Below are 26,891 nucleotides of genomic sequence, written 5' to 3' on the forward strand. Positions count from 1 at the left end.
AAGTGTTTCATACTTTTGAAAGAAGAAAACAAAATCTGTTTAATATTACAAAATGGGTATAAAACACTATATATATATATATATACACACACACACACACACACACATATATATATATAAAACTTAGTTGTTTGGTTTTAGTTTTGTAGAATTACTACGTGATTTAATAGGAGTTAATTAAAGACTGGAGTACAATAAGCCCTGCTTTGAATGCTTCAAAAATATGGCCCACAGTCTTAAATATGGTCCACAATCTTGTGGTGCGATTAATGATAAGTTAGGACCCTCACCAAGGTGTGAAAGCCAAACTAATAGTCATCTACTATAACTTACCAATTTTAATTTGTAATTAGGAATTGACAGAATTCAAATTGGAAAGTGAAGTCGACATTTCATTACAGGTAGTCCATTAGAGCTATTCAGGTTAAAACACACAAGGGGCCTGATGTTTATGACGTCGCAAAGTAGTGTGGCAAGCGTAAAGGTCATTTGGTCATGATTTTTGAAGCTCAAAAGTCAGTGCAAACTTCGTTGCGCTGTAATGCGATTTTGGACCAATGCTTTGGGCTCCCATTTAGAGCTAGCACTAGCGCCAGTGTCGACATAACTTTTGAGGCGTGGTGTCATTAACATTTCGTATATGTATAAATAGGGTGATCATGGGTGTAGATAAGTGGTGTGATGGTGAAGGCAGTGCAGTGTTTGTTTTGTATTATTGTAAACGTATGTAAATAAAGATGGGTAAGTGCATAAACTACAATGCTTCTGGTCTCTGCGTCTACTTGCCGATATGCACCACTTCACGCAGGTTTAAAAGCAGTTAATCGGCACCAGGCGTAGAAGGAAGTGAAAACGTGGAAAAAAAGGGGAAGAGGACTGCAAAGAAAAAAACGTATATATACATATCTATATTTACATTTTATAAACTGAATATTGTAAAAGAACTGCAACTCACACTCGTTCGTTGCCCCCTTAAGACAGGGCCCAGGACATGGAAATGGAATTTTATAGCGCGCACTTTTAATTAACACAAATAAACAAAACAAACACCTAGCTCTTTTTCGAGCACTACCTGAACAGACAGGAACCTAACTATAATACAGGACAGCTAGGCTGTTTACCTGTAACACCACCACAAAACACAAGAAAGGCTTACATGCAATACCTTCTGACTGTCGCACACACTCACAACCGGGCTCTTCACACTACAGCCCTGAACAGACTGGCTGCTTTCTTTAAATACCCTGCATCTGGCTCTAATTTAAAATACACACCAGATGCAGGGGATAACTAATAATTAAACAATTAAACAAACAAAATGTGCATTTGCCTGTGTTTCTGGGCAGGGAAAACTTAACCTCTTCCCTGCCGTATTACAATATGTATTACTTGTGTTTGTTGAATATGCATTAGCATTCCTGCATCTAATACTCTCTAATACTTCTCCATTGGCACATCTGGCCCGAGGGCTCGGTACGGTATGGGTACAGGTGGTTCTCCACTGGCTATTTGTCAAGCCGAGCGAGAACCAAACTGTGAAACTCCAGCCTCACAAGACATCTGAATCCGGCTGCGAGCCAAGCTGAGCCAGGGGTGAGGTTAAGGGGATTTTCGTCATTATGTTGCGTCAGTCAGTACACTCCACAAAAACAAACAAGTAACAAGTGGGCAGCTAGTGTTATGAGAGAAAAGTAATGTCTTAGGATGCCGAGGAAGTGCAGGCTCTAGTTTCTCTATGGGCAGATAGACGTGCTCAGGAAGCTCTGCAGTCGTGCGTCAGAAATTGACGATTTGAAGCAAATGGGCACAAACTGTGGGTACTGTACATTTAACACCCAGAAACACACAATTATCATTCTTGACCTTTATGATATTAATATAAAAAAAATGCAGAAAGTAAATTTATAAACTTATTTTCAAAAATATAGTAAAACAAAATACAACTGTACCATACATACAACTACGGCTCCCGTTGTGCTCATGCAGATTATTTTTTTAAGCACCCAAACAAAAACAACTTTTGGGAAAAAAAAAAAAAAAAAAAAAAAAAAAAAAGACAGCTATCCTTAAAATGGGATAACTTCACTAAATCGATATAAATAAGTAAAATTTGTAGATTATAAAAGATTATTTCCAAATATATTTACAAAATATAGTGATGCAAGATACAGCTGTACCGTTGGTCTATTAATTTTTGAACACCCATTTAATTTATTAATTAATAACAATAAACTAATAACAACTGTTTTTCGTTGCGTGTGACGTCAGTAGCACGGCTCAACTCTGCAGTGGAAAAACAATCCAGGCTCTCCTTAAACCGCACCATGAGGGCTCGGTATGGCCCCGGCACAGCTCTGTTGTACAGTGCAAAAAGGGAGAGAAGAAAGAAGATTTTCCAAAACCGGTGTCTCTTTTTACACCTGTTAGGCAGCAAATGCATACATCACCACTAACCAGCAAACTATAGCTGATATCTGCTAGTAACTGCAGGCAGATCTGGAAAGACATACAGGGAAATATAACGTATTGTCTGTTGCATTAAAAGTCACAGCTGCACTAAACTTTTTTGCCACTGGTTTTTCTGAGAGGACTGTAGGTTCTGCTGCAGGAATTAGCCAGTCAGCTGTATACAGTACAGTACATAAAGTTACTGCAGCTTTAGTGAAGTGTGCAGGGCAATGTATTAGTGGCTATGGCACAGTTTTTTAACATTGGAGAACACAGGTATAAAATCAAGCCATCATTTCTGCTCGATTGATCATTGAGTTAAATGAGTTTCAGATGTTTGGATAGGTCAGGTAGAGTCAACTAGTTTTTTTGTGGCACACTGTTTCTCACAATATTGCCGTATGAAAATGGATATTGTATCCCTTCCACAGGACACAAGCTTTTAGGGAAAATGAGGCTTTTAGGGCACACTGGGAGACGCTCCAGTTGATGCTACTGCAAGACAAATCAGGACACGCCTTTTCTATATATATATTGATTTAAAAATTGTACGCTATATACTGAATCAACAGATAGCTTTCATCATTAAACATAAGTTCATTTTTTAATTGCTTTTTGTCTAGTTTTAATTTAATAGTTCAGGTCGATATAATGAGATGTCGCTAATACACATACCCTGTATTACCAAAATAATTTTCATTGCATAAGACAACAAAAAAAAGACCTTTATGTTAATTGAAATGTTTTATTATTATTATTATTATTATTATTATTATTATTATTATTATATTATTATTATATTATTATTAAAATGTAGTCTTTATGTAACAAAAAAAATAAATTACACTCACAATAAATTACATATATTGAGGGAAAAAAATAGAATAAAAAAAATACACAGTACTACATTTGCAAAGTAACATAACGGTTCCATGACCAGGCTCTTCCTTCGTCAGACCTGAATTAATGAACTGTAGGGTTTTTATTCCCCACAAAATTAAAGCAAAATGTAAGCAGCTGGCACTAATTTACAATTTTGGCCAACTGCCAAAACAATTAACACATTATTAAACACACATTTCACATGTGCTTTGCAGGGAGAATTGATAATTTTTATTTTACATTATATATATATATATATATATATATATATATATATATATATATATATATATATATATATATATATACACACACACAGGTAGTGGACATAAAAATGCAAACCCCTGGGTGAATGAGGAACACCGGGTATATTGAAAGCAAGGGCTTTCACACAGGTGTGACTCATGCGTTAATTAAGCAAATAACATCCCAGCATGCTTAGGGTCATGTATAAATATATTGGACAGACCTGGTTGCCTATAATTATGGCTAGCATGGCTGCAAGAAGAGACCTCAGTGACTTTGTTGGGGTGCATTTGGCAAGAGCTTCAGTGGCCAAGACAGCTCAACTTGCTTATGTTTCAGGAGCAACGGTGTCTAAGGTGATGTCAGCATGGAACTCTGAGGGAAAGACATCATCAGCAAAGGGCAACAGTGGGTGGAATCGCATTCTCCAGGATCGTGATATCTGTGCATTAATTCGAAGTGCAAGGCAAAACCTGCAACCAACTGCAGATTAATTGACTGCAAATTTCAACCTGGGGCGCAAGCAGCCAGTTTCATCAAAAACAGGTCCACCGAAAACTCCACAGAGCGGGACAGCATAGTCTGGTTGCAGTGCACAAACTGCTCATCACACCAGGCAACGAACATTTGCGAGTCCAGTGGTGCAAAGAGCACAGGCAATGGACTACCGACCAGTGGAGAAATGTGATATGGTCAGATGAACGCGGACGCGTGCACGTGTGGCGTCAACCAAAAGAACTCTACAGCCCTGAGTGCTTGGTTCCAACAGTGGAGGGTTCTGGTGGTTTCGTAATTTTGTGGGGCACATTTTCCTGGCATGGTTTGGGTGCACTCATTCCCTTAGAAGGCACGGTCCATGCTAATCACTACTTAATGGCACTGAGTGATCATCTTCACCCCATGTTGCAGCATTTCTTTTCTGCCGGGTGGTGTCTTCCAGGATGACAATGTTCCCCCATCTGCAGAGCACGTGTGGTCATCCAATGGTTTGATGAGCATGACACTGATGTTATCCATATGTCATGGCCTTCTCAGTCACCAGATCTGAACCAAATCGAGTATTTATGGGATATTCTGGAACGATGCCTGAGACAGAATTTTCCACCTCCATCAACCAGGCATGAGTTGATTGACTTTCATGGAAGAATGGTGCCGCATCCCTCCTGCAAAAGGTATCTGGTATACTCTATGCCATGGAGCACGAAGGCCGATCTGGTTGCACGCCGTGGTGCAATGCCCTATTAAGCAGCTTTACATTGGTGTTTCAATTTTTTTGTCTAATACCTGTACATATACATACACACAATCAAAAGTTTACACACCCCAATGGAAATGTATAATTTCTAGAAATTTCTCAAACAAATTATAGGAAACATCTTTTTTGCTTTTGTGGATGAGTAAAAAAGTTACAGAAAATAGATGTCTACAATTATTTATTCCAGTAATTCTTTTGCAAAAATGTTACTTCAAAAGTGATTATTTAGTGATTTTTGACCATTCTTCAATGCAAAATTGTTCCATTTCATTCAAATTCCAAAAACTTTTCTTGTGACAGCTGCCTTCAACTCATACCAAAAGACTCTCAATTGGATTTAGATCGGGACTTTGACTAGGCCATTCCGGAACCTTGAAATGTACTCCTCTTTAACCATTCTGAAGTAGATTTTGATGTGTGCTTTAGATTAATCACTCCACAAAACCTCTGCCCAGAACTCATATCCATCATTCAAATGCCATTTTGCAAACTTTAAGCGATTGTCCTTGTATTGTTTTCTTACGAGTGACTTTTCCTTGGACTGTGACCATTGAGAGCTTCACCATGCAATACTGGACCTGTGGTTGAAATGGAAACCCCAGTCCCACTTGCAGTCAATTCACTCTGGATATCTTTGGCAGTCAATCTCAGATTGTTATTAACCTTCCTCACAATGCTTCTACTTGTTCTTGGTGAAAGAACCTTCTTCCAAACTGATGGTGCGTTGTGACAGTGTCATGAGTCTTGTACTTCTTGATAACAGAAACAACAGTTGAGCATGTGATACTGTGACGGAAACATGAGTTCTGGTGATGAATCTTCCTCCCGACCTATGAGGGTGCTAAAGAACAAGAGGAGAAGTATCTGGAAGGGCTGGCCTGAGTTCGTTTCCGGGTCAGGGAAGTGGGTCAGCCTGGAAAGAAGCGAGACTCTGTTTTAAGACCGTATTGATTTGAAAGGTAAACGAGAGGCAGCTGCAAGTAATAAGGCAGCTGCAACCGTTTACCTAGATATCATGCGGGACTTCATATAGGGGCCAGGGTAACGCTGATCTTTTCCTTCGTTTGGGTAAAACGCTGGAGAGTGTTGTGTGTTGTTTGTGTCTGTGTAAATAACTGTCTGTGTTTTCACCACTAGACAGCTAAACGCACAAATCCGGAGCTGTCGCGAGGGTCAGCACGAACCAGATCACCACTGCACCAACCGTCACGAATTACCTGTGTCTTCACCACCGCTCACGCACGTCTGCACTCACCCAGGACTGGTGACCGTGTGTTTGTTTTGTTCGGGACTGTGCCCTGTTATTGCTATCCCCAGGCTTTACACATTGTTGTGTATAGCTGGGGATTTATTATTTGACGGTCACCAGACCTGGATTACAAATAAAAGCACTTTTTTTTTACTGGATATCGTTGTCTGTTCATCACTCCTGCACCGCATCACTGCTACATCTGTTCCCCTTACCAACCACTTTGCCACAGATACTCAAAAGCTTGGAAATGTTCCTGTATCCTTCTCCAGCTTCACAACAATAACTTTCTGGCTAAGGTCTTCAGATAGCTCTTTACCTTTTCCCATATTGCTTTATTGGTAATGACAGCAATCATCCTATGCCTAACCCTTTGCACTCTTTAACCACCCACCTGGTCATTTATTTTGTCAATTTCCATGTTAAAAATGCTGATTTTTCATTCTTGGCCCTCAAATAAGTAACCTGGACAGCGTTCAAAACAATTTTTGCTCTATATTTTTTTTAAATACACACTTTTTATTGTGATTATGATATGCGGAAATACAGTATTTCAATAGAACTTAAATAACAACGTGTTTACAATTGTAGCAATATAATATAGATCACAATATATATATATATATATATATATATATATATATATATATATATATATATATATATATATATATATCCCATTTCAATAAGTATAATTAGTAATATATTACATTATTATATAATACATAATGTATACGTCGTAATATTATAACACGAGGCATACTTTTTAGAAATGATTTTGTGTGTGATAGATTTCAAAGCAGACACACTTCAAACTCTCATCAATGCTAACATCTTTGTCCAGCATAAATATACATCAGAAAACTTGCGTCGCAAATTTTTTATTGCGTCACATACAGTATCTTCCCCAGTTTCAGGCACGGGTGTATAGTGCTTTTATATTAATTATTATCTGTGAAGTGTAGGTACAATAAATAAATAGGTCATTTTGACCAGTACCAAACCTGACAAGGCTTCCTTACAACCTAAACACCAACAAATAAATAAAATAAATAAATGTTTCGCTCAACTGTGTGTGTGTACAGATGACCAGGTCTGTCAAACACATTTCTTAGGGAGTGCTGCCATCTGCCAGTAAAAAAGAAAACTGCATACACTTTTATAATACAGTTTTCTTATTTGTTCATGCTAAAGATGTGTTAAACTTTGTAGATGCACTTATAAGCGCCTGCACGCTATTCCTTATGGTCACGGGCACATTCATCTGTGGTTTTTGTGTGTAGGCATTTTATTTTTATTTTTTATTTTTTTTACATTTCGCCACAATTTGAAATTCTGTTTTAAATCCTCTGTATCTTAACTAATACAGTTTAGAATTCTGTGAACAAGTCTCCATTTAGGTTTAAAGTATTCAAAACAAAATCAATGACAGATATACAAATCAGAAAAGGACATTGCCCAGCAGCACTGGGAAAGGTAGTTTGTTTATCATGCATTAGGTTTTTGTTTGAAAGTGGGAAAGTGGTGATGAAGTCAACGTGAATGGAGTAACCATTTCCAGTGTTTTTCCAGTGTTTATAAAGCCCTATTCACACAGGACTAAACAATCAGCTGATTTTCAGTTGGCTCTGGAATTTTTACTGCCATCAGTGAAATTTAGTCCTATACGAATCGTCCATTTCGTTTTACCCCAGATCAATTTTCCAGTGGTTCTCCACTTGTTTTACAGGGCATCAAGACTCACTTGTCGTGTGTATTTTTAGTCCTGTGCGAATCTACCATATCAGTATTGATAGAATTAATATCAATATTTCCAGGTTATTCGCCTTAACGCTTTAAAAATTGATGCTTTCAGCGACGCATTCTTAAGCTTTCTTGGGTGTGTGAATCAGCAAAAGAACAAACACTTGTAAGACAAGCAATTCAGATGCATTTCTTCATGCGTCCAGTGTCTCAAGGTTTTTGGTTTTTTTTCGGCCTCCATTTTTGCATTGTACATCTGTTCACAGATCACATGAAAAGCGCCTCTTCTCGCGACAATTATGCATTTAATTTAAAAATTACTGACTCTTCTAGTACATGCCTGAGAGGTTACAGGACCTTGTAACCCCGTTTTCTAGCCCCGTCCAAATAGTACTTCAAACACCATTTATTTATTTTTGTTTTGTATTGGCAATGTTTTATTCGGGTTTTATCGGTTAAAACCAAAAATCAGGATTGCTAATTATATTATTATAGTAATTTATATTGTATGTATTATTGTGTATGTGTATAAGTATGTGTGTTATGAAAGCATATATTAAAAATAACATTAAAATATAAACCTGTATGCTTGGGGTACGCAGACAGTCGATAGGTCTGGAAGGGCGTAATTGACAATCAACAGTTTGGGAACTGCTAGCATATGTGATATGTTATCATTTAAATATCCTTTATTTTCGACGGTTTTAAAATGTGGTTCTGGAATTTAGAGATTTATTTTTAATGTTTTGCCATCCAATATTGTTATGCAAAGTTATCATAGCGAAGGTCAGGACACATTTGTAAACACTGTCCCGCACATGACAGTGCTTGGTGCTGATACTATCAGTGATAGGTTGAACAATAAACACCCACTCTTACATCACTGATTAGTGCTAATTAATACTAAATGCCAGTCCCCACATGGCAATGCTAATTTGTTGAAACAGGTGATTCGTGCCATTCTTGCACAGTGCAAATGCTCATTCATAAACTTGCTGGTGCTGCCGCACTCGTCCCTCAGCGCCCCCACTTCCCACGTCCCTGGCCAGACGCTAAATCTAAACAAAATCACTCTCTTGGGTCAGACCATTCCCTGCAGTGCTACCGCCATGACTTTGAGCATTCCCTGCCTGGCCAAGGTCTTGTCATGCCTAATTTAAATACCATGCAAGTACCTTGCTCTTTTTTTAGTTTGCAAGTACAGTAAAAGGCTGAAGCAGCTGCTAAAGTGTATTCAGGAGTGGGGTTGTGCTTTCACAGTATATGTTTTAAATCCAAAATCTTAAATACATTGACAGTTATTTCAATGAGAAGTGTATCACTGAAAAGTCTTTATACTTTATGGTATACAAATTGTACAGACGACATTTTATTCAGTGATTTTTCTGCCGTTCTGTGAGGCAAATCTCAGACAGTTGCAGATGCCCACTTATGAAAGCAGAAAATAGTAGCAAATGAGGCAAGTTTTTATTTATTTATTTATTTATTTTTATTTATGTTTTTTTTTTTTTTTTTTTTTGTTGCTAGTCCCAATAAATTAAAAGGTTCTTAGGCTTTGGCAAACCAATTACCTCATTTTTACTGTTCAATCTATAATTTTGGTAATTGTAAACACACTGCATTTCAAAATTTAAAAAAAAAAAAAAAAAAACTTCACTGATTTTTTCTTCTTCTTTTAGTTGTAATTCTATTTATTCTGGATTTAAATATTAGTAATGACTGGTGTTTAGGATCTCATTTGTGTTGTCAAACATGGACTGAAATATTCAACCTTTATAAAAATAACACTCAAGAAAGAATTAACATGTTTTTTTATTTCAAATTTACAAAACTCTGCAACTAAATTGCAACTATGAAAACACAAAATGCTGTGTAGTAACCAATAATTAATTAATTAATTGAGAGTTAAACCATAACATTTGCACAAACATATAGTAATGGGGAGTGTCAGATTTTGCTTATTGCTGGTGTTTCTTCATACCTATGTGAGCGATAGTCATGACGCCCATCATGTTTCACAGAGAAGTCTGGCAGTATCACAGAAGACGTGAGATTGAGACACTCGACTTCTTTTAATGAATGACTATTCTGTGGTAAATTCATCTTGGTATTTCTGACAAGCCAACCTCAATCTTTTAGATGGAGGAGAGTGATTTTTTCATTTGATTTGTGATTCCAATTTAATCACTGATAATCAACAAAGTAAACCTGCGACAATGAGAGAAAGGCGACATTTGCGCTGCAGTTTCTGAAGGAGCTCAGAGCTTTTAGTATGTCACTTAAAAGGCTACAATAAATTTTCAATGAAATATAGTATTAAGAACAATTAACCTGTTAACCCCCAGCCTCCCACAGACAATTTCCACCTGGAGGGCTATGGCCTTAAATAAATCACATTATCTTCCAAAGTATAGACACCACCGGCATGGTTCAGGGCTTGAGTTCAGGGTAACCCCCTGGCCATTAGGACTAAAATTTGGCATAAGACTTACTCAGTACCACACTGGAAGGAGATATTCAAAAAAAAAAAACACTCATAAAAAACAAGAAACGCTTTTCATTTGTTTTAATTCTATTGTCATTTTTTCACCTTGTAGCACATTTTGGAGCCAGATTTTTTTCCAGTTCTTCCTCAACATGTCTACTACACTGGATAAAAATTGGAAACTGACTGAATAAAGGGATCAAATTCAACATGAGATTTTACAAAGCTAGGCCCAAGGGTCCCCAAACCTCTCCAAACCTGTCCAAAAATGAATATTATGTAAATCTTTATGGCCAGCCATACACTAGTTTGAGCAAGTTCTAAAAGGGAGGTTACCTTCTGGCACCTCACATGCTATACACTGCCACATGAATTAGATTTTGTAATCCTCTTTTTCACTTATTTGTCCAATATTTCATTCAAAAGGTGGCCTTTTTGGAGAGCTTTGGGGTGCCTGAAATGTATCCATGATGAGTATGCATGACAAATACTCTTAATTCATATGCCACAACTGTCAGGCACATTGCTCTCACATAACTGTTGTTTGTGCAGGAGAATGTTGCTACTGAGATTTTTTTGTAGCTCTGAATTTTCAGTACCTGACTATTTTTGTTACTCACTTGCTTGAAAGTATGCAAATGTCAAGAAGCAAAATAATGAGGAGATTTTTTTTTTCAAAATAAAGTGGTTGCACTCATTCAAGCACTGCTGACAGGTGAACATGTGTCGATTATTGGTTAAAGGCGTCTGCTAAATGTCTACAATAATAATAATAATAATAATAATAATAATAATAATGAGATTGCAGACACCTTTGCTGCTTTAAATCAGGCTGCCAAACTGAAAACACTTCAGTTCCCTTCATCTTTACTTTGATTGACATGTAGCAAACAAAGGAACTGAGTGAGTGACTGTTGGAGCAGGCAGACAGCTTATCTTGAAAGGCTAAGAAACCTACACTGTCTCTAGGTGAGTAACATCACTCCTTGCAATCATGGAAATATAAGGAAGTTTGCTAAACACTCCCATGGAATAATCTAAATCAATGAACATCAATGAGAAAATAATAAAGATCTTGTATTGCATCATAAAGATCAGGGACCGTATACAGCAGCACAGCAAAGATGAGACATGGTGTTGCTCTTTACTATGCAATAAAAATTGTTAAAAAAATGTTATTTCTATGTGCCCCTTGAGAGTCAAATGGTTGCATTTTCTAATAACATTTACAGTAAAAATGCATATTGAAAATTACGCATAATAATAATAACAATAATTAATGTAGTGTGGATCCATTATACTTACAAATCCTGAAGAGGCTCAAATCTATCTTCAAATGCTGCTTCACAGACGCTGAAAATCAGCGCTCTCCAACCCAGAAAGTTAATAATTTTCGCCGTCACTTTCACTATTATCCATCGCCTCCAAAACTTCAAAAAGACGGAATCGACTTCTTTTGGGATGCTTTGGAACACTGCTCGCCATTTTGTTCGATTTTATAAATTTAACAAATTGAAAACTGATCAGAAAATGGTAAAAAAAACCTTGATCCTAAGTGCGTAATACTGCGCTCTCACTTGCAAATGTGTCTTGTTTACATACGCACATCGATTACTCTTCAATCGATTAGGCTATGAACAAAGTCAAGATATGAATGGACAGCTTGTGACCTTCCCTATAACGTGATCGGGGAAATTTCACCATTAACAGATACATGCGAGGCCAGAGCAGCGAAATGCACAGCTAGTCGATCGGAGTTGCTTTTGAACCGTGAGGTACTAGACACATTGAGAAGGGAATATCTCAGCGGTGAAATGGCGAATTCGAAAAATTCCTCCGCTGTTTGACGGTAGGAAAACAACGTTTCTGATATTGAGTCAGTTTCTTTTGCTGTTTTGTAATTACAGATGATTTTTGAAATATAATGTGTAATTGCAGTACCATGCTCCACCTGCGGAACAGGGGGGTGTAAGAGGTTAATTCAATAAAAAATGTAACAGGAAAACACACACAGTATTGAAATAGTATTTCATAAACGTTCAGGGAGAATCCCTTTATGTATTTAATGAGAAACATAGTATTATACACCAATGTAGCGCTGTAACAGAACCTCCAAAATAGTAGCTGCTACGGCCAAATCGTAGCTGTTGGCATCTCTGCAGTTGTTTAAGGAACTGACAAATTAAAGAGGTCACAAAATAACTATTCAATGTAATCAGCAGCCAGCCAACATACAGATTGGCTTGAAATGTTATTATTCCTAATTTGCATAGGGAAAAAGTGGAGGTATCCTCAATTTCAACTTATCAAAGGCACAGCCATTAAATGAAACTACCAGAATCCTGAGGGACTTATTCAATACACTGTTGAGAGCGCGTCTTTGTTTTGCTTCGGTCTAAAATTTGCAAACAACAAGGAATGGATGTTGAACTACTACCGCACAAGTGATAATACAAGACGGGAGCATAATCAGCTAAAATACTTAGGAAGCTACAGTATCTCTGCTTTGTAGAGCCACCAGGTAAGCCTGCCCTTCAAGAAAATTTACTATTTCTGCTCATCACCAAAGTGGAAAAGTTTCTTAATGTCCCCCATGCATAACCCTATTGTTATCTTTAATAATTCCTCTCAAGAATCTCAACAATTGAATGACGGTAGTTATGAGGCAGTTTTAAAAACATATTTAAAATGTGTTCAGAGAACTGTATTTATAGAAGGGGAGTATTCATTTTGGAACATGCCTATATAAAGACTATCACTACCAAGTGACACAGCAACCAACACAAGCACTTTCATTTGTATTCCAGCCCCATAAGACAACCATTTATATGTACTATCAAACAATCCCAGACTTTAACAAATTGTAAGATATACTACACATCAGATATTCTTTCCAATTATTTCTTGTATCCAAGTAGTATTTGTACATTAACTAGAAGACTGAGGAGGCCGGTCTGACTATGTTCTTGTGTGCTTTGTTTTTTCCCCCCATCACAGTTTCATCAGAGCTCATCATTTCTAAGTCGAAGCAAAAAGCTGAACAGGAGCTGCCATGGGGATTTGAAATTGAGTAGAAAATGCCCAACAATATTTTTTATTTTAGCAATTAGCATTGTAAGAAAAAGATGGAAAAAAGTGGAAAGAAAATGATTCAATGAATACATTGGTTAAGTATTCTTTTACCCATATCAAATCAGGGCTAAAAAATCATGGACCGCATGAGGTCCCTCAATTTTCTTAACAAAAAACCCCCCAAAAACCGAAATGCTAAGAGAATACAGACATATAAAATGACGGCTTAACTGTCAAACCTCTTTCTGGAACATTGAACATTGGTACTGAACTCTGGCCCTTGAAATCTAATCCAGTCCGGGTTTTTACCCCAGTTATGTTCTAATGTAGTCAACTGAAACTTAAGAGGCAATTAACTAATTTAGGACCTGGTTGGAATAAAGACCAGGACTGGAATTGATCTCGAGGGCCAGAGACGAGTACCACTAGTATAGAGGGTCTGCTTTGGCCAAACACTAATTATGATAACATAACATTTTTCAAGTAAAAATAAGAATGCAGTTAAACAAGACAATATGGCAACACAGTGTTTATAATTCTAAACTTGTACACCCAATGCACATATTACAGCCAGTGAGATTATATTACAGAATCTCTCAACCTCTTAGGGTTGTACACAGGTAACAGCAACAGAAAGAGACAGAGAGAGAGAGAGAGAGAGAGAGAGAGAGAGAGAGAGAGAGAGAGAGAGAGAGAGAGAGAGAGAGAGAGAGAGAGAGAGAGAGAGAGAGAGAGAGAGAGAGAGAGAGAGAGAGAGAGAGAGAGAGAGAGAGAGAGAGAGAGAGAGAGAGAGAGAGGAGAAATTAAAGCCCCAAAGTAGGTCATGCAATAACAAGCTGGCTACGACAAATGCAGGATAGTCAGTGTAACACTAACAAATGTCGCTTCTCCCAGCAGGACAGCAAAGCAAACAAGCAAATGTCAAATTGACAACTTTTCCTAGCTTTCCTTTCCCTGACTTCAACAACAAGTGCAGTCTCAGCACATCTTTAAATTAAACATTGGTATTCTTTTTTAAAAATATATTTAGAACGCAAAGATAGCATAGTTCTAGTTCTTAAACACAGTATTGATATAGCAGAACATCGAGATGGTTTGGGGACATAACTTTTATTTATTTATTTATTTTAGTAATGTTAATTTAGAGATTTTACCATCCAGGTCATTGGTATTGAATACGGTAGCTCTGCACCCTGCTAGCAAAACCAACATAAGAGATGTTGGGCAATTTAATACTTCAGCTTCTGATATAAATGTTGGTCTCTGTCATTGGACTCAGTGTTTTTTGAGCATTTTTAGAGCTTATATAACAGGTATGACTGTAAGCAAAGTATCAACAGCAGCTGAACTTTCTGGATCAGCCATAATGTAGACAAACAATGGCAAATGAGAATAGGGCCAAGGTGAGATGGAAGAGTGGGTTAACAGACAGGATGCTGACAAACAGCTCTGGAGTAGCGCAAGACAGCCCGCGCCCTCTATTAAAAGATTATTTTGCATTGTCTATATTTGGATGCTTCTGTTTTCGGCATAGATGGGTGGGAAGAATATCACTTTTGCACAGGCTCCAGTACACAGTGCTTCACATTGAACTTCAATATAAATACAGTGGTAAGAGGTCTACAATAGAGTAGAGTTAAAAGTTATAAGGCAGTGAATTTAGCATGTAAAGATCATTAAAACAATCTCCTCCCTCCTTCTTTATCAACTGCCAATGGCAGTACCAAATGCGTACTTACAATGAATCCAAGCTTTTTGTAGTCCCTGGTGTACATGGATTTGCGCTTCTCTATGCTGCCACTGTTATTAGGTTCACACTCAACATCAAATGCGATCCTACGGAGCTCAAATATGATGTCTCTCTGGGCCTGTAAAAGTAATAAAGAAATCACATGTCCTGAAAACAATAATGAACAACAAGTATAGTCTGTTAGCATGACTCGTGGCTTATGGCAAAGGACAGTTTTGGAAGTAAAACTCCAAGTTTGAACCATTTCAAGCTGTACTATAAGCTTGTATTATTTATGAAGGCATCTGAACAAACTGCAATGTGAATACAACTCTCTCTCTCACAAAGCACTACTAAACACCCCTGGCCACACAATCTTTAAGGCAGCACAATTGTGTTTAATGAACACTTGACTGAGCTAATGGATCTGCCTCTCCGTGAGCTGTACTGCCCTGGACAGTAAAATTTAATTAACATGAGGATGAGCAGAAGATAAATGGTTTATTATTAAAATAAATAAATAAATAAAAAAAATTTAAAAACACTGACAAAATGAGTGAGCCAGCTTTTAGACCGTGATTACGTGACAACATAAATGAAGTGCTCAGGTTAAACCGCTAAGCATTCATTACCACGGCCTTCAAAGCAGATACTGAATTACGGAGTGCCTCAGAAAGTGAGTGAGGTGCCCTTGAACTTTGTATCTGTATTTTTTATTATTATTTATTATTTCTTTTTATGTATTCATTTCAGGCATTCAAATATTAATAAAAAAGTTAAAAGGCGCCTCCTTCACATGAACAGCTAAAAATGATGACGAGGAAAAATAAATTAGGTTAATTATTTATTTATTTTTTTTTAATGCAGTACATGCCCCTTATGTCTAAAGTTTTTAAACTTCACAGAAAATTTAAAAAACAAAACAGTAATAAGATTTTTCTTTTCAAGGCTCATTGAGTTTGCAGGCTACTTGTAAAAAAAAACAAAACAAAAAAAAACCACACAACTTAATTGTTGATGTAATTCAATTTTGACTAAAATTTACTACAACTGTAATAACTTCTTTGCTATTGGAGAATTAATGGTGTAGCTAAGGAACCACACGTCTTAATGCTTGACCAGAGGTCTACATGTAATAAAACGCTGCATTTCCTTGCGTTTAGAAAAAAACACTTGGGTATGAAAAGTTAAAACCTCTTAAATCATCATTAGTTACGCAGTCTTGCATGGGAGGACTAACTAATGCATCCCTTTTGGAATTGGGTTTGTGCCCTTATACAGTCAACCTCAAGTGTAGAGAGTATTGAGACCCCAAACTACTGTATTGTTTGGGGTCTTGCAGAACCTATTTAAGGGATGATCTGACAATTTTCCGTCACATAAAACATTTTGGGCGCATGATAATATCAATTTCTTCTACAGCACCTGATCCTGGGGATCCATCATTGTCATCATCCGGTCTTCCAAAAGGTTGAAGGTCAAAACTTGAAGCACATAGAGCTGATGAGCCATTTCAGAGTTAATGGATCTGTTGCTGCGGATAACATTCTGTGGACCAGAGGAATAACAGTCTGTTACGAAAAGAAAACTTAAAACAAATGTAACATGTCTCCACTGACTTATATAAAATAATGAACTTTTAACTTACACTTAAAATGATAGAGCGGAGCTGTTTCTGAGCCAAGACGTTTGCCATTTCCTGCAGAGAAATTAAGACTTCTGATTAGTTAATGTAGACTTTTACTGGTTAGTATGAAGTAGCAATTAAAAGCAAGGGAAACCAATAAATACTTTTAACTTTGTATAAGGAAACACACACTCAGACGTAGAGCAGTATAAATACAGTGTGCAGTACAGAGATAGAGAAAGATAGAGAGACATTGCTAATGACATGGGTTGATGTAGCTAGAATTGCACAGATGTAGGAATAGATAGGTATTGAAGCCTATTAGAAGAGTAATAAGCAAGGGTTTTTAAAAGCTTTTTTTTTGTTTACAAAACAAATTATTCTTATTTATAATAACAATAATAGTTAGTGGTCATTCTGCCTTAATAGATGACTGAAAATGTGTGGAATTTTTAAATCCCTGCAGCTGGGGATGAGAGATTTTGAACATGCAGACGAGAATTAGAAAATGTGTTTTGTTTTTTTTCCTCAGTAATATTGCATAATATTTATTTTTATTTCCTATTTTCCCATTGATAGAAAATCATGGAGCTAAACTAGGCAACAGTGTGCAACTTACAGTACTTAAAGTACAGAACTAAGGTGGATATTAATTTAAATATTCTGTTTTCGGTTTTTATAGTCATCTATGTGAACAGGCTAGGGTGCAGCTGCCAAAAGGGAGACACTGTAAATGAGACGAGGCACCTCTGCAGGGCCTTTTCAAGCCGTCGCTATGAATAAATAAAATGACTAAATAATAAGTAAAATGAAAAGCTGACACTAAACAAACAAGGCTGTAGTCCACTAGAAAGTGCTGGCCATCACATGGATCTTAAGCTAATATCTTCTCCTCCTCTCATGCATTATTTGTAACAGCTCTAGGTGCGGGTGGCACTGCAAAGCTGAAGACTGCTTTGATTAACTGAAAATAGCAGCTTTTTCCGAATAAATCAGAGGGCGCCAGAGAACTTTACAGAGAGCAGGCCTGAAGAAAAATGCCTTTATTTCTCTTGGCTTGTAGTGTTTAAAGAAGAGCCAGTTGAAAATGAAGAAAATACTTTAAAATAACAAACTAGATATTTTTACATTCCATCTACATTTTACAAAGCAAAATCGTTTATGCGTTACAGCTCGATATGCAGGTCCTTAATTGGCTGATAATGACTTGCGGTTGTGGGTGGGCACAAAACCAGCCCAGTGAAACATCATGAAACCCAAAGCATGATCAATATTTTCAAATAAATCTGTAGGAATCGATTATTCAATCAGTCTCTCTCAATTTTGGTCCCCCTGACATGAAATGACACTTTAGAAAATCTAAATCCCATGCCTATCACACAAATGAGAGCGGACACTGTTTCATACTCGTCAATTAACAAATAAGGATTGTGTGTGCATGCATTTGGATGTCTTAATATACAGTACTCAAAGATTCTAATATACAGTAGACCAAAGATACGGACACAAACAAATCTATCTTCAGAGGCTCTCCACAGGAAAACTTACTGTTAGAGGGCAATCAAGGATGTTAACATTGTCCTCCAAATCAAGCTAATGCAGAGGATGCAGAAAACAGAGAGAAAAGAAGACAGTGACAGAGAGAGACAGAAACAAAGAAAAGCAGCAAGGCATTATGTTAGTATCAATATGAACTGTATATAAAAAAAAAGAATAAGCTGCAGTTTTCAATCCAATAGCAATGCGACAATTTTGAGCTGACAGAAGTAGGGAGAGGCAAAGATGTCGGATTATACTTTGTAATTCAACTCAAAATTGATTGGTATTTTTTTTTATTTATTTTTTTATTAACACTCACTGTCTCTACTACAGAATGTGATAGATTATGAGAGAAAAACAAATCTACAACCCCTGAAGGGAGCATATCTGAGATTGGAACATACTTGCGACAGCTACTTTTATAAAAAAAAATATATTTTAAGAAATGGATGAATCATGATTTTTTTTTTTTTTTTCCCCCTTTTAAAATAATGAGTATTCGTTGCTTGGCTGAACAGCTTTATGGACACCATCAGTAAAATCAGGTCTCTATCAACAGTGAAACTGCTGTGCGAGACATCACAAGTCATATCAAATCATGGCTAAAAAACAAATCACAATCAATTGGGCCCAGACTTCAAACTGTGGATGCTGTGATAAGAGTGAAGCCAGTTAGTCACATCTGAAGGGTGCTGGAAATATGCTCTAACAAATTCCATTCTTTAGTGTGTGCGTGTAAAAACGTGAGACATACAAACAAACAATATTTAAAAGGGTAGATTCTTCAAAATGCAATCAATCACAGGCCAATTTTATGTACACTTTCTAAGCAGACCTTTTGTAAACCATCTAGTATGACAATAGGAAGTATTAAATGGATTTACTGTGCACAAGTCATTAAAGTAAAGTATTTCCACTGCAACATACACACACAAATGTCAGATACCTGTCTCTTTTCTGCTGGTGCTTTTAGGAACAGTGCATTAATTACAGCAATAGTATATGTCTGGATGTCCTGATCACCCCTGTAATTAAGAAATAACAATGTGTTAGCCAACATATTCAGGAAGAAACTGCAAAAAATACCAAATCATTTTATTGGCACAGCAGCGGTCTGTCATGCATGTTGGTATAACACATCCACTACCACAACTGTAATTACACAATTATCAGTACCATGAAAAAGCAGGTCACCATGGCCTGCATTCATAGTGTGTGCGTGTAAAAACGTGAGACATGCGTACAAAGCGGACAGAAGGATAGTCTCTTTTTTTTTTTTTAATTTAGTCGTTGCCAATTATTTTTTTATTTTCTCCCAATTTTGAAATGGCCAATTATTTTTTTATGCTCAGCTCACCGCTACCACCCCCGTGCTGACTCAGGAGCGGTAAAGACGAACACACGCTGGCCACCGAAGCGTGTGCCGTCAACCAACCAATTCTTTACACTCTGCGAATTCAACATGCAGCCACCCACGAGCTACAGTGTAGGAGGACAATGCAGCTCCCAGGCAGCTAACAGGCAAGCCCACAGGTGCCCGGCCAGACTACAGGGGTCGCTGGTGCGCAGTGAGCCGTGGACACCCTGGCCGACCTAATCCCCTCCCAGCGACGCTCAGCCAATTGGGCGCCGCCTCCTAGGTACTCCTATCCATGGTCGGCTGTGGAATAGCCCAGACTCGAACCCAGGGGCGCACCCTGCACTCACGCAGAGCGCCTTTACTGGATACGCCACTTGGAAGCCTCAAACTGCAGTTTTAATCTTTTTAATCCATCACAATATAGCATCACAAAAGTGGGTTCTGTAGAAGTGAAGCACCATAATAAAACACTCACCCTTGTAGATGTGGGATGAGCTGGCCGATGGTAATCTCTTGCGCCACCTTTTGGTAGAGGTCATGACTATTCAACACCATTGATTCCAAAATAGCAAGGGACCTCTGCAAAACTGCCACATCCATTGCTGACTTATTTACATAACTTGCTATCTATATTACAAAAAAACCCAACAACATGAGCATTAGAATTATGTCATGTGTAATAATGACTTATTTGCAGACATGTATAAATAAAAGTTTATTTAGTCTTTCCTGGTTTACCCTTTGCTGTAAACCTCCTTCCCCTTAGAGACAAAAATAGTTTTTTGTTGCATAACAGGAGACTCCGGTCTTCTGTCTGATACACTCATCGGCTATTAACCACTTCAACACCATGATGTCCGCACATACGTCAAATGAAAACCCACTTACAGTACGTCAAGTTTCCCATTCTATTCTATGATCGGTTTCTCAGTTTAGCGCTTCAGAAAGCTAAACATGGCAGTGTACGTGGTCTCTCTATAATGAGCAATGGGAGTGAAGTTTGTTTGGAGGATTTCGATACCAGCGACAGTCATGCTTACTTATCACAATGATAAAGAGGATGTGGAGCCAAGAACAGTACAAACAAAAAAAGAGCATGCATCTACTTTACAGGTAAGCCAGCTGCAAACGGGAAGCTGTTTGGTTTGAAATGGCAGTGTTGTGATGAAATACTATCAGAACACAGTACTGGGTACAGAGCAATAAAGCAAGCATCTGCGGCAGCCAGATCCATCACAATGCCTGTGCAAAGTAGCTGTGTACACGCATTTGTGACTATCCCTTCAACACAAGGGAAGCAGAGACCACAAGAAAAAGTGCAGGGTCTGCTACGAAAATGAAAACAAAATAAAGACACAAGAAAAATGTGCAGTGGTTGCGAAGGCAACCCCGAGTTCTGTTGCATTGAACATTTCAGTAAAAGGCACAAAGGAAGATGATATTGGCATACGTTTTTATGTGCTTTGATTTTTATTTGATAATTACCATTTACTGATTATTACTGTTAGTAGTGTTATTAAGCAGTGTTTTTGTTTTCATTGTTCCAAAAAAAAAAAAAAAAAAAAAACAGCCACACAGGTTTTTATTGCTATATTGAACATGGGTATTTAGTACACAGGAGCATAAAAGGTTAATGCAAAACACAATTTAGGTTATTTATTTGTGTTTTTAGCAATTACAGATTTGAAAATATTATTAATCTGGTACCAGGGAAGGGTTTCATTTTTACATCTGGAGTTGAAGTGGTTAAAAACCAATATCTTTTAAAATGACCAAATTAATGTAAAAAGATAGGGACAAACTAATGAGCCACAACACTCAAGGTATGTCGTTAGTAGTCACTACTTACACCTGAAAAGATTAGACAAGGCATATTAATACTAGCATGATTTTCTATCTGGGGAAATAAATAGTTCTATATTTGTAAAGTTAGTGCTGAAAGAATTAAGCACTGGATTGGAATGTATTTACTACTGCTTAGCTTCAAAGCACTGCCTAAGAAAACCATGGCACATAATGGGAGGATAGATGGGTGCACTGTCACCACCCAACAGTAGACAAGCCATTTGATAAGAAACCTGAATACTGAGAAAAATGCAAGGAACACTTCAACCCTGCATCACAAATCAACCTTGTCTTCAATTTTTTGAACTTGCACTAAAGCTGACAGATGCTGAAATCAATATTTAATACAAAAATGCTGTATCTGCTTAGAAATCCCAGTACTCTGACATAGCTCTTTCAATTACAATTTTAGGGTAGAACCAAACAGTCTTCCCAAACATGGGGAAGGCAGTGTTAATATTTTAAAGGCTTTTACAAAACTTCATGTTGGTTCTTTTTTTCAATGTACAGAAGTTCTCATGACTTAAAGCAATGCGAAGTTTAGGAAAGAAACATTAAACCATCTGTGGCAGTGCGGAAGTGTGTGTGGGGGGAATATTGGGTGGCAGGGAGAGAGCTAAAATTCTCCCTGCAAAAACACATAAGTGTATAAATAAGATCAAGGGTGGGTAAAATGGTTCGTTAGAGTTAATGTTGACGAGAGGTGCGTGTGCCATGCTGTCTCATAATGTCTGTGTATTTACGTCAGTGAATGTTTGTATAGACCTTTTGTGTTTTTGTTTGGTTTATTATTATTATTATTATTATTATTATTATTATTATTATTATTATTATTATTATTATTATTATTAATAATAAACATGTCCACCATTGTTTAAACCTGCATTCTCTGCCTGACTCTCTTCCTGGTTATAACAGCCTGGCCATACCATCACAAAAAGTCAAGCTCACATTGTACTAAAGGCATGGTTGTACACTTATGTGAACTATTTTTATCCACTAATAATAAAACAAATGTTTAAACCACTGAGGGCACCAGATCACCTTTTCTTTGCATTGCTTCTAAATCAGTGTCTGACCAAGTATCTACTTATAAAATGATTGGTTTTCTTGCAGCTCTTACCTTTTTGATAAAAGCCACTGAGAAAGTGTCCCAGGAGACTATTCCGTGATCCATCAGCTCTACAAACGCAGTCAGAGTAAAGGACAACATATCTCCGAAACTGGAACAAATAAAAACAGAACAGCACATAGTCTCTGTCATCTCTGTTTAAAATGGGAAGCAGCACAGCAAAGCGTGACAGGAAACAGTCAGACAAAGAAAGAAAGAAAAGCAGCAAGGTTTGGACAGGAGAGAAACACAGACAGGACACTGCTCCACAAGATCGGTTATTTCCACCAGCACTACCATCTGAAAACAGAACCGTTTGGCATGACTGATGTGCATTCCCCATGCTTGGTTATCGTCTCATTAGTATGCTTAACGTAAAATCAAACCAAACCAAAATAATTCAAGCATAGTTAGTCCTTATGTAAAAATCACAAGGTAGAGTTAAGCAAGGCCTGCATATTTAATTTGTTCAGTTGCAGTGTCCGAGGTGGCTGGTAGTTAAAACACAACAGATCATTGAAAAAATTATTTACTTGTCTGAGGATATATATTCAGAGTCCAAGCATTCACAATGTATTTATTTGTTTTACATGACTTTAACCATTTCGGATTTCTGGCCACAGTAAGGAAATACCTGATGTTGGTAGGTGGGATGAACTATGGAAAAACAGGGGCATATTCACCAACAAGGTACTTTTTATATTCTGTTAGAGGTCAATTTGGGCATCACAGGGAGTAGAAATACATAACAAGTGAATGTGATGTTGCTCTTTTAAAGCAGACAGATGTACAGTAGGCACTTCTGGTAATTGGGGGGTCTTGCGATGTGTCCTCATTACAGTGTGTGGGTCAGTTCTCCAGAATATCAGCTAACCAGACTGCTATCCCATTAGTCCAGTTACTTGAGGTTGTAGTATATAATCTTCAAGCAGAAACTGTACTATTCAAAACTGCCTTCACATCAGCAACCTCCTTTTTGTCTACATATGTAAATCTAAAGCTAAAGCTAGTAAACATAAACTCTTATTCGTTTATCATTTTGGTTTAATTGTAAATTACTTACTTAGAAAGACATATGATTATCTAATAAACTGAGCTACTGCATGTGAACACTAGTTGACATAGAATATTTTAAAAGCTTAGTTATACAGAAGCTTAAATTTTGATTGACAAATTTTATGTGATAGCAGGAGTAACAGGCCCCTCTTTAGGTCATGCATTATTCTGCAGCCATTTCAAGTTTACAAGGTTAGAACACCATCTACAGGCACTTCATGGTACTACCCCATGTCTTTCCTTTTTCTTTCTCTAAAAACATCTAATTCATTTAAAGCACTAAACATCACATCAGATACCATCATATACCCCTAGAGTCCCTTAATAGCTTAAGCTACGCAATTACCAGATCAAGTTTCTCACACCTGAATAACCACTTCTCTCATATATATACAACACACCAATTCAAAATTAATAAAATACAACTCTTGTATTTTATATTTATATAACACAATTAACTGTTAATGCTTCTATTTTGCCAAAGCTGAAATAACTTAATATAGCTCCTACTTCATGTTAGTGGTTTCTTCATGATGTATACCATTACCAAAGAAACTGGTTCAAAATGTTAACTACAGATCAGATAATTTGGTCTATTATAACAAACGCCACCCCACCCCTCCCCTCCCCTCCCATGTGTGCCTGTGTGTAATATTTCTATTAAAGATAACTTTAAACCAAGACAATGGTATAAAACCACACAGAGAAGCACAAAACAGGTTAATCAACAGAACGTTAAATTAGTTTCGGTACTGAGTATATTTTTGCACATGGAAGTGGGCAGGCATTTATTTGGTTCCTAATTTTCATGTTTTTCTTAATCCATTGGAATAGCCTCCAAAAAGCATAACTTCTCTGACAGACAACAAAAACAAACAAACAGTCTCCAAAAAGCTTTGCTTGTTTTCTTATCTGTAGATCGGTTTACAGTATCTAAATGTAATTGCCAGACTGTGCTGTTCAAAAATAAGGATGATCTGTCCTCCAAAATAAACTTTTGAAAAAAAAAAAAAAGGATGAACAAATAATCAAATAATAAATAAAATAATACTTAATTTGACAAATGAAATTGATGAAAAATGTCACAGCTGGCTGTCAAAATGGATTGTACAGTATATGCTTTTCAATAGTATAGGACTGCGTTTTAATGAAGGATTTTTTGTTTTAAAACATTTAAAAAAAAAGGCAGATTTCACAAAATGGTGCTTTATAAAAGCCAGTAGTAACAAGAGAATAACAAACAAGGAAAACTGTTAATATCTGTGGCAAAAGTCACCAGCCATGTGGCAGTTAATATATAGCATACACCTCTATATGACTCATATCCAGTTCAACTTGCTTGTTCACTTGTAGAATTGTAAAGTGTTAGATGAAGAAGCTGCTGAAGTAATGTATTAAAATCAACAAATGCAGTCTGTAAATGCTGCAAAGATTAAGTGCCCAATACCACGTGCAAAAGAAAAAAGAAATGCAGACAAAGAATAAGAATTACAAAATAATAAATCAAGTAGTGGAAGATAGAGATTAGAGAGGTTGTTTTTTTTTTTTTTTTTTTTTTTTTTAAGCACCAGGCCCAGAACAAATCATGCAAATCAGTAAACAGATTCAAACAGTATTAAACAGGGTGATTATCCATCTGAATTCTTACCAGGGTTTCATTATCTTCTGCAGTTTCTGATATCGTCTGCAAAAATGTAAAACTTTCTCGTCAGGTTGACAGCATACCAAAACGGATTAATGTTACAGCATTTTTAGACTACTTACCTAAGCCTCCAATCCACCACCCCACCCCCCCGCCCCCAACCCAAAAGAAGACACTAGTCCCTGAACCATTTTTAATTAGTGACTTTTCACCACACTAATGATAAACATAATCCATCATAAAAACACTATGAAGTTTGTAGTGGCCTCCTGCAAAAGAAAATTAATAATAACAACATGTGAAGAGAAATACTGTAAAATCCCTTGGTTGCACCTCATCTTTCAACTGAATCAGTGATTGGAAGTTAACGTGTGGTTAAACTTGACTTAACCTCTGTTTGATATTACCGACTTAGTTAAACAAACAAATGAACACGTCATTCGTCCCTCCAATTAAGGTTGAAAGCGCCTTCATTTAATTGTTTGATAACTGGACAGTAATGGCAACAACTTCAAACTGTTTTTAAAACCAGCATTTTAAACGCATTACCAGAAAAATTCTCATTACATTAATTTTGATGACAATCTGCAATTCAAGATCATGAAAGCACAATTTAGTAAGGAGAAAAATATTACAACAAATCAGAACAGCAGTCGACATTATGGTTCAACTCAGTCATTTATGTATTTATTTATTCGTCAGACCCAATGATTATTTCAGGGATGTCCTGTCAGCAAGGCACAAATAAAAGATAAAAATGAGACCAATGTTGATCTAAAAGGGCAGTGAATTTAAAGACTGAGTTTACATACTGCAATAAGGTAATAACACTGAGATTAAACATTTTTGAGCATGATGTTGGGTTAATCTACAAGAATGACCATTAATTGCCTTCTAAGGAGTATCATATTTGCAGATAGAATAAAAACAATGTTAAAATGGTATGCTTTCCCCTGCCCCACTAGAGGGCTCCTATACACTGTGCTATAGACATATTGCAGCTTACATTGCACAGTAACAGGTTTCAACTTAGAATTGACTGGCTGCAGTGAATAACAATGTTTTATTTTGCATTGTGGGGTTCCAATGATTTAATCACAAAGAACGCAAGGTCCTGTCTCGTGATTTACAATGTTCATAGTTTGAAACAAACATAATTGAATAAATCTATTAAGAGATTGGTACTACTATGCATATTATATATATATATATATTATATGCATGCACTATTTTTAACAACACAATCGAAATGAAAATGAAAACAAACACGTAGCTCTCACGAGCACTAACTATAAACGAGCAGGAACCTATGCTAAGCTGTTTACCGATTGAAAACAAAACAGAGTTTTCTTTATAATGATACAAAAGGAACACACAGTACCTTTGCTTGACGACTCAGCAGCAGGGTACACCTCCTGCTTCCTTCTACTCTGCCATCCCGTGCAGACTGGCTGCACACTTTTTAAACCCTGCACCTGGCACTAGTTTACAATAAAATTACCAGGCGCAGGTGATAATTAAACAATAAAATAAATCAAAACATGCATAAGCACGTGTTTTCGGCAGGGAGGATATTAACCCCCTCCCTGCTATGTTACTATA

At 36.9% G+C, this 26,891-nt stretch overlaps 1 protein-coding gene across 7 annotated transcripts in view; it reads right to left on the reverse strand.

Annotated features, from left to right (window-relative positions):
- The window catches only part of LOC121312873 (engulfment and cell motility protein 1), a 186,923-nt gene that overhangs the window by 108,922 nt on the left and 51,110 nt on the right, over positions 1-26,891 (reverse strand). For 3 of the 7 annotated variants that reach the window (XM_041244745.1, XM_041244743.1, XM_041244744.1), the window contains exons 7-14: positions 25,296-25,331; positions 22,604-22,703; positions 20,111-20,262; positions 19,222-19,300; positions 18,285-18,329; positions 16,758-16,808; positions 16,535-16,657; positions 15,120-15,248 (exon numbers count right to left, since the gene is read on the reverse strand). In XM_041244745.1, the coding sequence (XP_041100679.1) occupies positions 15,120-15,248; positions 16,535-16,657; positions 16,758-16,808; positions 18,285-18,329; positions 19,222-19,300; positions 20,111-20,262; positions 22,604-22,703; positions 25,296-25,331 (715 nt within the window). The remainder of the gene's footprint in view (positions 1-15,119; positions 15,249-16,534; positions 16,658-16,757; positions 16,809-18,284; positions 18,330-19,221; positions 19,301-20,110; positions 20,263-22,603; positions 22,704-25,295; positions 25,332-26,891) is intronic. The other 4 variants (XM_041244749.1, XM_041244747.1, XM_041244746.1 and 1 more) reach the window with 3 other exon arrangements.

Source organism: Polyodon spathula, chromosome 3, assembly GCF_017654505.1.
Source record: "Polyodon spathula isolate WHYD16114869_AA chromosome 3, ASM1765450v1, whole genome shotgun sequence".
Taxonomy (NCBI): domain Eukaryota; kingdom Metazoa; phylum Chordata; class Actinopteri; order Acipenseriformes; family Polyodontidae; genus Polyodon; species Polyodon spathula.